The sequence below is a fragment of the Rhynchophorus ferrugineus genome, unplaced genomic scaffold, assembly GCF_030347505.1.
Source record: "Rhynchophorus ferrugineus isolate W39M unplaced genomic scaffold, kcgeb_rfMv2 rfM4, whole genome shotgun sequence".
NCBI lineage: Eukaryota > Metazoa > Arthropoda > Insecta > Coleoptera > Curculionidae > Rhynchophorus > Rhynchophorus ferrugineus.
The window spans coordinates 54,301,218-54,315,823 of record NW_027472583.1 but is presented as its reverse complement, the minus strand read 5'-3'; the positions used below and the strand labels follow the sequence as shown (position 1 = coordinate 54,315,823).

Below are 14,606 nucleotides of genomic sequence, written 5' to 3'. Positions count from 1 at the left end.
ACCTATCGGACAGATCGTTCTAGAGCTCAAGAAAACACTTCTCAAGTATCTCAAGGCTTCCGCTGGCCCCAGACTCTTTATTTCGGATCTGACAAGAGAAGAACACATTGATGAAGCTGCTTCCAGGTGCGAGGATACCATTCAAGGGCATTTACAGAAGCAGCTCGATCATGCGCTCAAGTGGTTGAAATTGTGGACGTTGCGAATGAACAACCTAAAATCGCAGGCCATAATTTTTTATAAGAAGCGCTACGCACTGCGGGTCTCGCAACTTAAGATAGGCACAGCAGCAATTCCATGCCTGGATAACGACATGTACATAGGTCTCCACTTCGAGTGGCGGTTCGGTTGGCATTCCCAGATCTAGAAAGGTTCGGTAATATGCTATCTTCTCTGATCTGCCAACAGGCTTCCCCTCACCATTAAATGCTTATTTTACATGATGTTAATTATGTCCGTATTCCTCTACGGATCTAATGTCTACTTCAAGTTTGTTACATCCAATCAGGTGAAATGCCTTCAAGTCTTCTAAAATGAGCTCCTCAGGAGAATCTTAAACACTCCACGGTTTGTCAGATACAATCAAATTCAGAGAGAATCTGACACTCCAAAAAGCAAGAACTTCATATCTCAATTTCTCCACAAACAATAACTCAGCTCAAGTTTTTCTGAAAACCCTTTTCGCGAGCCGGTCGATATGCTGGGAGCTCAGCACCGCGTCACCTCTAAGTTCTCTTTTTCCAGGCTGAAAAGATCCCGTTCATCGCTGCAGTCATAACTTTTGCCCCCATACGACAGTATCCAGTCGTGTGTTAACTCAAGTTCGCGAATCTATAGTTAGTTCCACTATCTGTTTTTTCACCAGGTCCTCGTGCCTAATAACAACTGCTAGCGGGTGCCACATCCTCAAATTTAATACAGTATCAGTAACGACAGCCAGGGGATGACCGTGGCGCGGTTTTGGTTTCGTGTTATTTCACGTCACTATAATTAAACAAATTAATACTACCAAACGTCAGGTTATAGCAGGTCAATTGAAAAGTCCCGGCCTGACACATAGATGGCGCTACTGGAATTAAATCTATTAAAATAACTAATGAAAATATATTTTTTATTTAGCCCTAACACCCAAAAGATGCGTGTATAAATTTGACAGCTGTCAGATCATTAGTTTGAGAATTATAACATTTTGAGTGAAGCAACTTTGGTTATTGCGAAAAAAATGGATAAAAAGAATTTCGCGTCTTGATAAAATATTGCTCTTTGAAGGAAAAAATACAGTTGAAACAAAAACTTGGCTTGATGCCGAGTTTCTGTATACTGCCCCAGGAAAATCACCCACAAAAGATTGGTATGCTAGGTTTAGACGTGGTGAAATGACGTGAAATTAACGGTGAACGCAGTAGACTCCCAAAAGTGGCTGTTACCGTTGAAAACATTTAAAAAATCCGCAAAATGAATTTAAATGACCGTAAATTGAAACTGAATGAAACAGCAGACAAACTAAAGATATTAACTGAACGTGTACATCAGATCATTCACAAATATTTGGGTATGGGAAAGCTCTGTGCAAAGTGGATGCCGCGCGAGCTCATTTTTGACCAAAAAAAGACTACGTGTTGATGATTCGGAGCAGTGTTTGAAGATGATCAAACGGAATTAACCCGACTTTTTGCGTCGATATGTGACAATAGATGAAACATGGCTCCATCATTTCACACCGAAATCTAACCGACAGCCATCCGAGTGGACTGCACATGATGAACCCGCTCCAAAGAGTGGGAAACGCAACCGTCGGCTGGCAACGTTCATTGGCAACCTTGAAAACGGAAGGACCATCAACAGCGACTATTACGTAGCATTATCGGGCCATTTGAAGGTCGAAATTGCCGAAAAACGGCCGCATGTTATATGTTATAATCAACATATCGTATGACATCCAAGCCATTTTATTATTAATGATTTTTAAGGTTTTCGTTTCCTTCGGAAAATCCACAGTAATAATAGACATGTCTCGAGGTGTTGACAAACTGTGTTCTCCTATGGACAAATTGTTAAATATAAGACTTGTCTCGATAAAAGAGCCAGTATAGAAAGGAGGAAGAAAAGTTAGTAGAGGGCGCTGGGACTGGGTATCGAGTGGGTATAAATTACCAGGGATCAAAATAAAGTTTCTCTTTTGTTCCAAGGCCATAAGTGGTGTATTAATTCCGTCCCGTCCCGAATCATATGTGATTCGTAATACAATTGATCAAAACTGTTTATAATTCAAATAAAAAACATATGTCAATTGCCCGAACTGATATAAATTCGGGTATAAGATAAGAGGTATATAAATTGAATGAAATGAAATATATAAGCAGACCTATTACGGTTTTATTCAATTAAGTAAAATTATTACTTTATCACTAAAATGCGAGGGCGCACCTTAGAGATTATAGTATCGGTGAAGCTGCTGGTATTCTGCTTGGTGACTTCCAGTGAAGTGTTCACTAGAATAAAGCGAGAACAACATAAAATACAAGGGGTTTGTGTTGAGAAAGGATCTGAACCATACGATGCCATTGGTTGGATATATCCACTGAAAGATTCCGAAAATGAAGAGACTAGTAAGTATTACATGCATTAAAACAAAACATGCCGGCTTGGTGGCGCAGTGGCAAAGGCGATGGGACTGTCCTCCTACTGTTGCGATAGGCGCGGGTTCGAATCCTACTGGGGCATGGTCGTAAATTTATGTTTGTGATTGTTTAATATAACCCATAATTGGTAAAAGGAGACTTTAAAATATATAAAAAACAAAACATGTTAAAATATGTTATCAAAAATAATACGGTGCAAATACTTCAGAATGACGCCAGAATGTCGCAATGTTGCTGAATTTAACTTGAACTTTAGTCTATCTTGAACAACACTCTAATATAAAAAGTGTTTACCATTATATTTGTAAGTTTAGTTGGAATTGTATAATTTATAAAATTATATTTTGGATAGCACAAAATACAGGCCATTATTTTATCAGTTTTATTCTTTTTTATGCAATGAATTTCTTTCTATCGGATTTATCCGTTTATTGTTCAGGTATCGATATGATACGCGCACTTCGCATATCGATTGATTATCCGATAGCGAAATAATAAAAACATCTGACGTCACCAGCTGTTTGATAAATTCATTTTTTACATTTACGCCAAAAAAAATAGTGAAATAAGCTATTACGTGTCAGTACCGATTTTGTAGAGTGGATTTGGTGGATGCCAGATCCGGTCCTGTGCCATTGTCCACCTCTGAATTAATTTGCGTCGCTTATTACGTCGAACCAATTCGCTAAATGCTTCATGCAGCAGTGTAATTAAAATGTTTTAAATTCATACCTGCATCCTTACGTCGCATTACATCGCTGTCGGCGTCATTTTGCGGCTTGGGTATGCGCTGATGGCTAAGGCTAAGCTAAAGCTTATGGCTAAGTACTCTTTAATAATCAGACTACCCTTGTGGCGATTGATCTAAAACAATTCCTTGTTCGTCTCGTAGTTTCTATTTTGCGTCGTTTACACACTAAACACGACTTGCAAACAATCACTATAATTCACTGTGAACGCGTTATCCTTTATCCCACTTCTGATTTGTTAGAACCGATTTTGTAAAATCGATTTGGTGAAGGTGTTTGGGCAGTTAAAACACTGGGTTCAACAAAGTCGCTCTCCATTTATTTCGACAAATATCTCGGTCAAAGCCCCAACACAGAATGAATCAAGATGTCGGGATCTTCATCCTGTCCGGATGGCATTAGTACGAGTATGCGCCGTAGCATTCATTACAATATGCAGGACATAACTTTAATATCTGCTAATGCAACCAAATATACATAAGGACATGGCAGGCGCAGGCGCATCCACCTAATTATTTTTATATCCAACATACGATATATCAGATATAATCAAGCCAAGTTTCGTTTTCGTATGGAACAAACGATATCGGCGTTATCGGCATTACTACATATTTATTCCATCATCATCTACTGATAGCGTCCATCGTATGCGAGAATATAATCATGACGGTTCCATATCGAACGATGTTAATGATAGTTGCGATTTTGGGCATTCTAAGAACTTTGCTAATCTTGTCTGGGATGCGTTTTATATATGGAATTCCAGTTAAAACAACAAATCAACCAATTTTAATGCTCTGGTAGACGTTGGTACTTAATTGTCCTCTAAAAAGACAACTACTCCTTAAAATGATATTTTCTATCTATATTTTGTTAGGCTAATATACGCTGATATGCGCAAGAAACGCAATTTTTACTTGAAAAGTAATAAAATATTACCTGGTTGATTCATCTGAAAGTTCTCTGGAAGTTTCAAGTTGGATTTTCTACCAATTATTCTTGCAATTGATTATTTTCGAACGTTTATGTTTCTCGCGGACACACTTTGACGCTGACATCAACATCAACACTTTCAGTCACTCCATAGTAAGTTTAATGTGATTACTGTTGTTATAATCAATACTATTGTTCCAAGTAAGAAAGTTACGGTCTTTTTTTAAACAGAACATATTTTGATATAATTCGCTGATGCCTCTATGTCATGTTACTGATATTATATAATGATATAATGCTAAGATATGATATTTTATATCAGGCATTATTAGTAGCTTCTTCTTTGTTACGTTTTATCCGCCATTTCCATCTCACATTTACCATACTTTATCCCTCTCAATTTTTACTATTTCTGGTCAATGTCACAATATCCGACTGAACAATATTTACCTTCAAAAAGGGACTTATTTTCACAAAGTGATATTTTAATGAAGATACATTACACAGCCTTTGAGGACATTGAAATAATATATAAATGCGCTTTTTCCAGAAACTAAATATCTGCCTGATATACAGAATCAGTACAACTGCAATTTCAACTCACCGAACGGTTGCTCAGTAAAATGGAGGATGCAAAACTGGTACATCGATAACAATTCATCAAAAACTACGGAATTTTCAGGGGACAGCAGATGGGACGGTAAGTTCTAAAAATCTTTGGCCATAATATAATTAAGTCGTCTATTTAAAACAAAAAAAAAGTATTTTAACTATATTCATTTAACAAATTACAAAATACAGCCAGGTATTTTATCTTAGCTTATCATTCAATCAAGCAATATTTTAAATACATTGTCAGTATCTCCTCTCAGGGTATTAATAAAATCTGATAAAGAAAATAATGTTTCCACGGGCCACAATGAGCACAAACTTGTATCACATTGTATGAAGATATATTTTATATTTGGATAGCGTTCGAAGATTTTAATGATTGATCACACTTCTTGAACGCCAAAAAGAATAAGTATCATATATTTATTTGGCACTGCAACTTCTATCACTCCTAGCCTATGTTCCATGTCATGAATTATATATGCAGCGACCTTGAAGCATGCCGAATTTTACATCTTAGAATAGCAGCTTACAAATTAGGGTAATCATTGAAGGGTAATTTGTATCATTCCGTCTCTGATCATCGTTCAGTTCGCCTATTTTCTGTTGTATTTTTTCTATAATTTTATTCAACGTTAATACATAACGACCACATTACGATCACACTATTTCGCATCAAACTGCAATCCTGCAGCCTATCTAATCGCAGTGTTATAGGCATCAAAGGAGACAAGAGTTTGCTATACTAATAATTGGTTGCCTTAAATATAATCTGAAACTGTAGATTTGTTCCAATATTGAAATTAATTCCTCCAAGTAGTTCTGTGACAAAGGAATCAATCTTAAGTCTTACTCTGGATGTTGTGATATAAAATCTATCACTTTTCTGTACCACCCTATTCGTAATTTTTTCTGGAGTGGGAAGTATACCTAGACGTGATTTATTTCTTAGATAGAGATGTGTGCTAGTAAAAAATAATGTAATTCTTACGATATTCAAACGCAACCCCATTAACTTTTTATATTTTATAGCATATACTTAATAGTGTTATTGATATTCGAAACAGGTTCGACTTCGAACTACGACAATATTCCGCCATTTTCATAAATAATCAAGAAGATGAAGTTCGAGATGAACAAGTGTTTTTGTTTATCCAAGTTAATTTTCTACAAGTCTTTTGGTGTGGATTACTAAAATGGTCTCAAATATAACTTTTAACTAAGCTGATAAATTATAATTTTAAACTATTTTAGAGTACAATAAAGGTTTTCATTTATACATTTAATACACAAGCTATAAGCAACCAACAAATTCACTCGTCACAAAAATGTCACATATTTAACGGTCACTATTTTGCTTACTATAGCTGGCGACAGTTCAAATGCGTTAGTAGATTTGAAATACTCACTGCGAAATAGATCAAGGTCAGGTATTTGAAATACAAAATACCAATAATACTATTAACAAGTCATTTAAATACAAATACAAAATATATATTTGCATTCTAGTTGCGTAATTTAGTTACAAGTAGTTCAAATACCACCGCTTATTATAAGTACAATCAGTCATGACATGTTTGTAAACATAAATTATTTTTATAAGGTATTAAACACCTTAACTAAAACAAACAGCGCCTGAAACGTTAACTGTATCAGTAAGTTTCAGTCCTATGTTTGTACCAAAAAGTTTTTCTAAAATCAAATGTATTGCAGAAATGCAGACAACAAAAGTGTTACTAAAAGCGTATTATTTCAGATATACCTACTATCATGCTAAACGAAGCCCACAATATTTCCGGACCGTTTCCTATAAGTGTTGGTCATAAGAATGGGATATCGATACGTTCCTCGGAACCTGTAGGAATTTCTCTTTGTCCTAAAACGAGTCAGTCTAGCGATCCATGTTACAACATTAATATAAGCAAATACCAAATAAAATTGTACAAATTCACTGCATGGCAGGACAAGAGCAGTTTTGCAAAGAACCATCTACCGTTGCAAAGCTATAAAGTAAGATATAGAAATGTATAGTATACAAAAACTGTGTTTTAAATGATATTTTTAATCAACGCTGATACAAAACTCGGATTCACAATACAAATCTATGTTCTTGTATGTGTCGGGAATACAATAACATTATTTAATTAAAAACTACTGAAATCTTCATATAAATACTCCTTACATTATTATATCTATAATATTATGGTGTGTTTTCAGGGTACACGGAAAACGGAAATAATCTCCGAGAACGAGTGGAGAAATTTTGAAGTCAGCTTTAACGAAAATGGGAATATCCGTTTCGTAGATAAACATTTAGGTAAAATTTTTATTGAGTACGCAGATAAAGATTTTGCCAATTTCTCAACCATGCTTGCAACTTTACACAGTGAAGGGAAAAGTGCCTGGAAAATAATTAAAAGTAAGTGATTTAAGTTAAATTCTCGAAGATACATAGCTATAGAAAAATCCCTCAATGCATATAACGTGTAAATAGGTTCTACACCCTACTTTCTTCACCAGATTCCTTTATTATCTCTGTTAATCTAACCCCTCTATTGGCACGGTTAAAATAACATAACATTTATTCAAATAATTAAGTATATTAAAGAACAATGTTTGTTAATATCTGAGAATATAAGTAAAAAATCATTGGTGAACAATTGAAGTTAATTAATACAACAATATATTTACCAATATAAATGATATATATATATATATATATATATATATATATATATATATATATATACATAAATATAAATGATCCCTTAATAACATTTATGATTTTAGATGAATTCATGTACACAAACAGAGCTATGATATCAAATATGGGACCACGACTTATTTTGCCTTATAAAGATTTATGTATATCGCTATATGTTGCAACCTGTAATAATTGTGAGATGCTATTCTTTTATAAATATGGGCGAAGTAAGAATATATTCAAGCATGTTAAGTCGACAGTAAGTAATAATAGACAGCCTGAAATGTCCCGGGCGTAACAAAGAAAACGAATTTCGAAACAATTTGGAAAAAATACGTTTTCTTTGTTACGCCCGGGACATTTCAGGCTATCTATTATTTCAATAAATAGATATAATAAATAATAAATAAATAAATTCAACCTTATAGTGTTTTAAAAAGATAAAGAAAATAAGATATTCTTATATCGTTACACCTAATGAATCTAATGTGGTTTCAGAATGAGAATTGGGTAGAAATAAAGATTAAAGAAGCAGACATGTCTGTATTTAATTTGGACCTTCTCGTAGAAACAAAGTTTGTAAACGGAACTAATTCAACTGAAGGATGGTGGGCAATTGACGATGTTCGAGTCTGTCACGAAAATGGTACGCATAAACCAAATTGCATTATATTGTAACTAATTATTTCATTATTTAGAAATAAAAGTTAATCAACTTAAACTGACATCAATCCAAAACGACCAGGAAGTGACTAATAACACATACTGCCACGTTATCGGAAAACGAAGCCTGAGACCAGAAATTCCATCACTTTGTGACAAAATGAAAAGTACGTAATATTTAGTTTTTTTTATATATAAGTGTCCGCTATATATAGGCAACATCCTTATTTTAATTTAGGTTCACCCCAAATAAATAATGAAACCAGAGCCACATATATTAAACTATCTTGGCCTCAGGAAGACCCGTACAATTTAACGACTTATACCTTATCGTACCAAGTAAGTACCAAGCTACCTAATAGATTGCCAGGCAATGGTGTTAACATTTCTGAAAGCCCAATATATCTGCTATGAGAATGAATATTGGTCTATTTTTCTGTTTAAACAAATTGTATCATCGTGTTTTATGTAATATATAATTTTATGTATATTTATTTATATATTATACATTAGGAATGCGATGCAATAGAATTTCTCTTCAAAGTATTAACATCCAATATGCAGTACTAAAGTATTAGTATCTACTGGGCACAGATGTTTATCGGAAGAAAAATAATGTGTTAAGGAATAAATAATTAAAATTTATTCCTACATATTTCAAGACCTTGCAAATATCAGAATTTCTATAAATAGGGAATTAACATAATATTATGTTGCAGGGTATAGATGAGTGCAATTTGGACATGAGAAGATCAGAAAGATCACGGTCATCTGGATTTCTGACCAGTAATCAGAGCGAATTTATCATAAAAGATTTAGTACCAAAAACTAAATATCATATCACAATTTCCTCATTATTGTGCTGGAAAAACAAAGATATATCAGTGGAAACTTTAGAATCAGGTAAAGTAATTAAATTATTTCTGTTTTTATAACATTTTTTTTTAATTTAAACCATTTTTAGACGAACCATATATTGACGAGCTACCGTTTAAAATGAAAATACAAACAACTTTTACTACAGCAGACCTTACATGGAATACGCCAAGTTGCAATTCAAGGAAAGGCGGATTAGTGTATACTTTAACACTTTCTATCCCAGGATCTAACATAATCACAGAGAAGATCGAAAATCGCACAAATAACACTTATAAATTCACTGATTTAAAGCCCAGCACAATATATACTGTTCGAATATGGAGCGCAAGAACTGTTCAAAAGTTAAAAGCAATAAACCAAAGGAATATGCTAGAATTCAATTTTACAACCCCTTCAGAAGGTAAGCGTACATATCTTAGCTATCCAGTTACGAAGTCAATCGGTGAGCCAAAATAATATGTTGGGGCATTATTTCACACCAAATATTAAAAAGATTATCTATATTAATCATTACGTAAATGGAAAAAGTAATTTATATAGTAAATAGAATCGTAGGAAATGTTATATATAATAGTAAATGTATATATATTCTATATAGTTTATGTATGTCTGTATATCTATGATATGTCTGATAAGTTTTATTAATTTCTTTCAGTGATCCCATTGGTTGAAAATGCTGAAATTTATGCGATTGGGTCCAATATTGCCTACGTAAGATATGAACTACCATTATGGGCAATAGAAGCAAAAGCAGAAATACGAGCATCATTGTGTATGGTGAACTCTTTAGCCCGCTGCAGAGAGTCTGTTTTAGAACCAGAACCATGTGCGTTATGGAAAAATAAATACTGTTTATCCGTTTATAACTTAGTGAATTCGAGAATATACAACATTTCATTGGAAATTAAAGACAAATGGAGTGACCGTTTTGGAGAGAAGAAAACATTAATTGCCTACACAGAGGACAAAGGTGAGTTTTGTTATTTTACGGTATATATTTGTAATTTCTTTCATAGACATTCTTTTCAAATTACTATTTTCTTCATCTTTCAATTTATTATTGTAATCTGTGATTATTTGCAGTTCCTGAACCCGCACAGAACGTCTCTTATGAAATAATACCTGGGGAACAAGATCCTACTCATTGCACCTTACACATAAATTGGCAAATCCCATATTTTCCAAACGGAATAATTAATACTTTCAATATTTTTTTATCAAGCGCAACTGAAGAAATAGTGTGGAGTTACGAAGTGCCCAAAATGTTGCCCATCATATATTCACATCAGGTAAGCTTACAAATATCTCATTTCTCTAGCTCTCTAGAGGTGCTTGTTTTTTCCTTATATAACCAATATGAGAAGGCTTATTAGTATGGAATATTGGTTTCAGTTCTTTAGTTAAAACATTTTTGTAAAACATTACTTAATATATTTTTTTTAAACCGTTTAATACTAATTTTAACACTACAGTTATTTGAGATACAATAAGTCTTTTAATTTTTAATTAATGAGGACAAATATTTATTATAAAATATATCTGATATTTTAGGTACCAAATATTAATTGCGATGATAAATACATATTAACAATTCAATCTGCCAATGCTGGGTATAACAAAAATTATACTACTGTGGTATTTCAAAAAAAGAACATTCAAGACTATTTGATTCGTAAACCCGAATTAGTTTTTAATAATGAAGATTCATTGGTTTTACAACCACCCATATTTAACCAGACTCTGGATAGCACAATTTATGTTATAGTTCAAGATACCGATACAACAGGGAAGGATGCCAGTTTACAACAATTGCATATTATTAATGAGCAAATAATCAATGTTAAAAAGTTGTGTCTCCCTTTTGGACGCCCAATAATGCTCCTATTATTTAAGGTATAGTCACTTTTAAATGTATTACTTTAAATGTTACATTGAGATTATTTTTTAGGTAGTCAATAGTGGGAGTTCCGGAGACATTTTTCTAAATAAGAGTGTGGAAAATTTATTTAAGACCAGCACATTTTATTGTGTGACGTACATTATAAAAAGTCATTATCATGGACAGGAACTTGAGCTTACAGAATACCAGATACTAACAATACCAAGAAAACCCGTAACACATACCTCAAATTCTTCACCAATTAATACACAGAACCAATCACTATCGGAACCAATAAAATGGAAATTTTATAGCTTCAACAGATGGTGGTTAATCCTGTTGATAATTCCATTTTCATTCACTTTATTCTTTTTAATCAGGTAATAGGCACTTTAGAGCTGTTAAGCCTACATTAGTTAAAAATATTTTTGCAGGTTTATTATCGCAAGAGAGACGAAAAGACGAGAGCAGAAAAAGACATACCAGAAAAAAGAAGAACCAGAGCATGTTTACGAAAGTATACTATATTATGAACAATGTAGTAACAGCAAACTATATGACAAGTTATTTCATGAGTGAACAGTTGGTTGGTTCTGATCTTGGTTGGTTTCACACTTTTACAAGCTACTCATTCCCTCCGGTGGGCAAAACCTTGACGTGGTCGGGGGGCTTGCGTGTTTCGAATTGGTGGGCTATACTGTTAGGTTTCAACCATAATGGTCAGGCTGCCGATGAACAACCAGACCAATATTGCTCAATATCAAAAGTATATTACATATTCGGACATTTATCTTGCACACTGTTACTGCCCCTATGACAGATTCCGAATGTTTCTCTCCAAAATCGTATTGGAAGTGTCAGAATTAATTCAACTGCAAAGTTTCACTTGAGAAAAACAATCCTTCGAAGGTTGTCGCCCTCCGACTATAGGTCTATTGCTTACCGTAAACATTGAACCAATATAACAACAAATAATAATAACTTAATAACACCATAAAACTAAACCAACGAAGACCTATAATGAACCAAGTGTTACTTTTATTAAGAAAGAATAAATTAGTTAAAATACATAAGTAAATAAAGTAAATAATAAATAAGGATTAATAAATAAAGGCTAGTAAATGGAACATTATAAATAAAAAATTATATAATAAAATATAAATAGAGAACAATAATTTTAAACTTAATCGACCCAAAATTAGATGGTCTAAAATATCGAATAACCCAACGAATTTTAATTGTATTGATGTTCTTAACAACATCCTGCTATAATTTTATGATACATATCTTTGTCTATGTTATAAGAAAAAAGTATTTGTTTAAAATATAATATTTATTTTTTATATATAATTTTATTATATGTTTAATTTTTGTTTTGATTTTTTTCTGCAAAATGCCTCTGTGATGGTGGTCTGACTGTAGAACTCAATCTGATTGTTCTAACTGCTGCCGTCGGCCATGGTGAAGGCCTGATGGCGGACAAACTTCTTGTTCGTATGACTGCATGCATCCGCTGTGATGGACTGGCTGCCGACATTCATGTAAATGTCGTGACTGCTATTGTCGTCCGTAGTGGAGACCTGGCTGTAAACGTTCATAGAAACGTCGCTTGCGATGGCAGTCTGGTTGTAGACGTTCATAGAAACGTCGCTCGTGATGGCTACTCATTAGTTGGCCCCTCTTGTTAGCAGCCTGGTTGTAGACGTTCATGGAACTCGTGGTGGCAACCGGTTGGTTGACTCCCCCTCTTGTAGACTTTCATAGAAGCGTCTCTGATGATGGTGGCCGATTGGCTGGCCCCTGTTTGGCTAGTACCCTTCATATTGGCGGCTAATTTGCTGTCGTTTGCATTGGTGACTCTAGTTGTTGTTCATCTCGTTGGCATACCCCACATAGGTATGTACCTGCTGCAAGCTTTCTCGTTGTCTCTTGACTGGGCAGCTGGTCTGCGATGGCTCCACAATGTTGGTGGTTCGTACGTGTTGTCGTACGTCGCATACCCAAGCCACAAAAAGTTGAAATTTGATACTTCCTTCTTTCAGGAGGCAATTCTAGGAAATAAAAAAGCCTAAAGTACGTGTGTTAATATTTGGTGGAATTAAGTAAAAAATTATTGGATATTTTAGAATTTTTTGGTAATTATATACTTCCTGTAGAAAAAAATTGATTTATATGCAAAGAATTTCGGCTTAATTTCTTTCGACAAAGCTGCTGAAAACGTCTGTGTCGAATTGGAGCATTTTTTAACGCGACTGTCAAAGTAACCTTATAAAATTTATTATTACGTGTCACATATTCTTATTTTGTTAACTGTGTTTTATGGTTCTTTTTTAGTTAAAATGATTAGTTTAAATCTGAAGACATCTCAGGTGTTCGGCACTAGTTTCAAATAGAATCCACAGCTTTCTTAGGAATCGTGCTATATATCAGAAATTGGTTTTAGCAATAAATAATTAAAAACTCATGGCCTCTTGTGATGTCTTAAATAAGATGTTGGATATATAAATAATTGGGTGGATGCGCCTACATCTAACGCCCTCTGTCGGTGTATATATGACATAGTTGATATTAAAGTAGTTTCCTGTAAATTATAATAAACGCTACGGCGCATGCTCGCACTAATGCCATCCGGGCAGGAGGAAGATCCCGCCATCTTGATTCATTCTGTGTTGGGGCTTTGACCGATATGTTTGTCGAAATAAATAGAGAGTGACTCAGTTCAATCCAGTCTTTTAATTGCCCAAACACCTTCACCAAATCGATTCTACACAATCGGTTCTAACAAATCAGAAGTGGGATAAAGAACAACGCGTGCACAGTGATTTATAGTGATTGTTTAAAGTAGTGTTTAGTGTGTAAACGACGCAAACTAGAATCCATGAGGCGAACAAGGTAATACAAAGGAATATTATTAAAACACTATTGTTTTAGATCAATCGCCACAAGGGCAGTTTGATTATTAATTAGTAATTAGCCATTAACACGAAAATAACATAATGTAAACAAACATCGGCGCGTACCCAAGCCACAAAATGGCGCCGAAATGGATGAAACGTAAACAAAGGATGCAGGTATGAATTTAAAACATTTTAATTACACTGTAGCAAGAAAAGGGAACTTTCTTTAAATTCTGAAAAAGAAATGTTGAAAAAAATTCGGCGCGGCGAATTAGTTCTAGGTAATAGGCGACGCAAATTGATTGTCCGCCTCTGGGCACAATGGCACAGGACCGGATCTGGTAAAATATTTTTTTTTATTTATTTTTTTTTTACAAGCGACAACGTTTTCAAGTACAACAGACGTACTTTCTATTTATTATAGGGAGTAGATAAATTTGAAAATTATATTTTTCTGATTCATCTGTTTTTTTTCCACAAGGGTTCTGTTGCAAATCGATAGACATGACAATGAGGTACACCAGCAAGTCGCCATGATGTGGAACAGCGAATTAGCTGTCTACATAGAGAGCAATAACCTGTGATACAACAATTCGCAACTGGCAGGCCACAGACATGGTGAACTACACAAGTTCGCTATAGTGAAAG

The 14,606-nt window shown here is 34.2% G+C and overlaps 1 protein-coding gene across 2 annotated transcripts; it reads left to right on the top strand.

Annotated features, from left to right (window-relative positions):
• Positions 1-2,346: 2,346 nt before the first annotated feature.
• LOC143196262 (uncharacterized) lies at positions 2,347-12,433 on the top strand. Of its 2 annotated transcripts, XM_076403921.1 has the most exons (15): positions 2,347-2,609; positions 4,875-5,024; positions 6,693-6,946; positions 7,154-7,355; positions 7,727-7,899; positions 8,139-8,286; positions 8,339-8,470; positions 8,542-8,642; positions 9,023-9,206; positions 9,268-9,582; positions 9,838-10,152; positions 10,266-10,471; positions 10,734-11,075; positions 11,131-11,441; positions 11,496-12,433. In XM_076403921.1, exons 1-15 carry the CDS (start codon positions 2,414-2,416, stop codon positions 11,638-11,640), a joined length of 3,174 nt encoding a protein of 1,057 aa, XP_076260036.1. In that variant the 5' UTR covers positions 2,347-2,413; the 3' UTR covers positions 11,641-12,433. The 2 variants fall into 2 exon arrangements, with proteins under 2 accessions (XP_076260036.1, XP_076260037.1); XM_076403922.1 differs by lacking the exons at positions 2,347-2,609; positions 4,875-5,024 and adding an exon at positions 6,454-6,591.
• Positions 12,434-14,606: the final 2,173 nt, after the last annotated feature.

Bases quoted from the DNA above. Each gene is read 5' to 3' on its own strand.
- LOC143196262 (XM_076403921.1), top strand. From the start codon at position 2,414: ATGCGAGGGCGCACCTTAGAGATTATAGTATCGGTGAAGCTGCTGGTA. The intron at 9,207-9,267 runs GTAAAGTAATTA...AACCATTTTTAG, and splicing joins AGTGGAAACTTTAGAATCAG to ACGAACCATATATTGACGAG. The intron at 10,153-10,265 runs GTGAGTTTTGTT...GATTATTTGCAG, and splicing joins TGCCTACACAGAGGACAAAG to TTCCTGAACCCGCACAGAAC.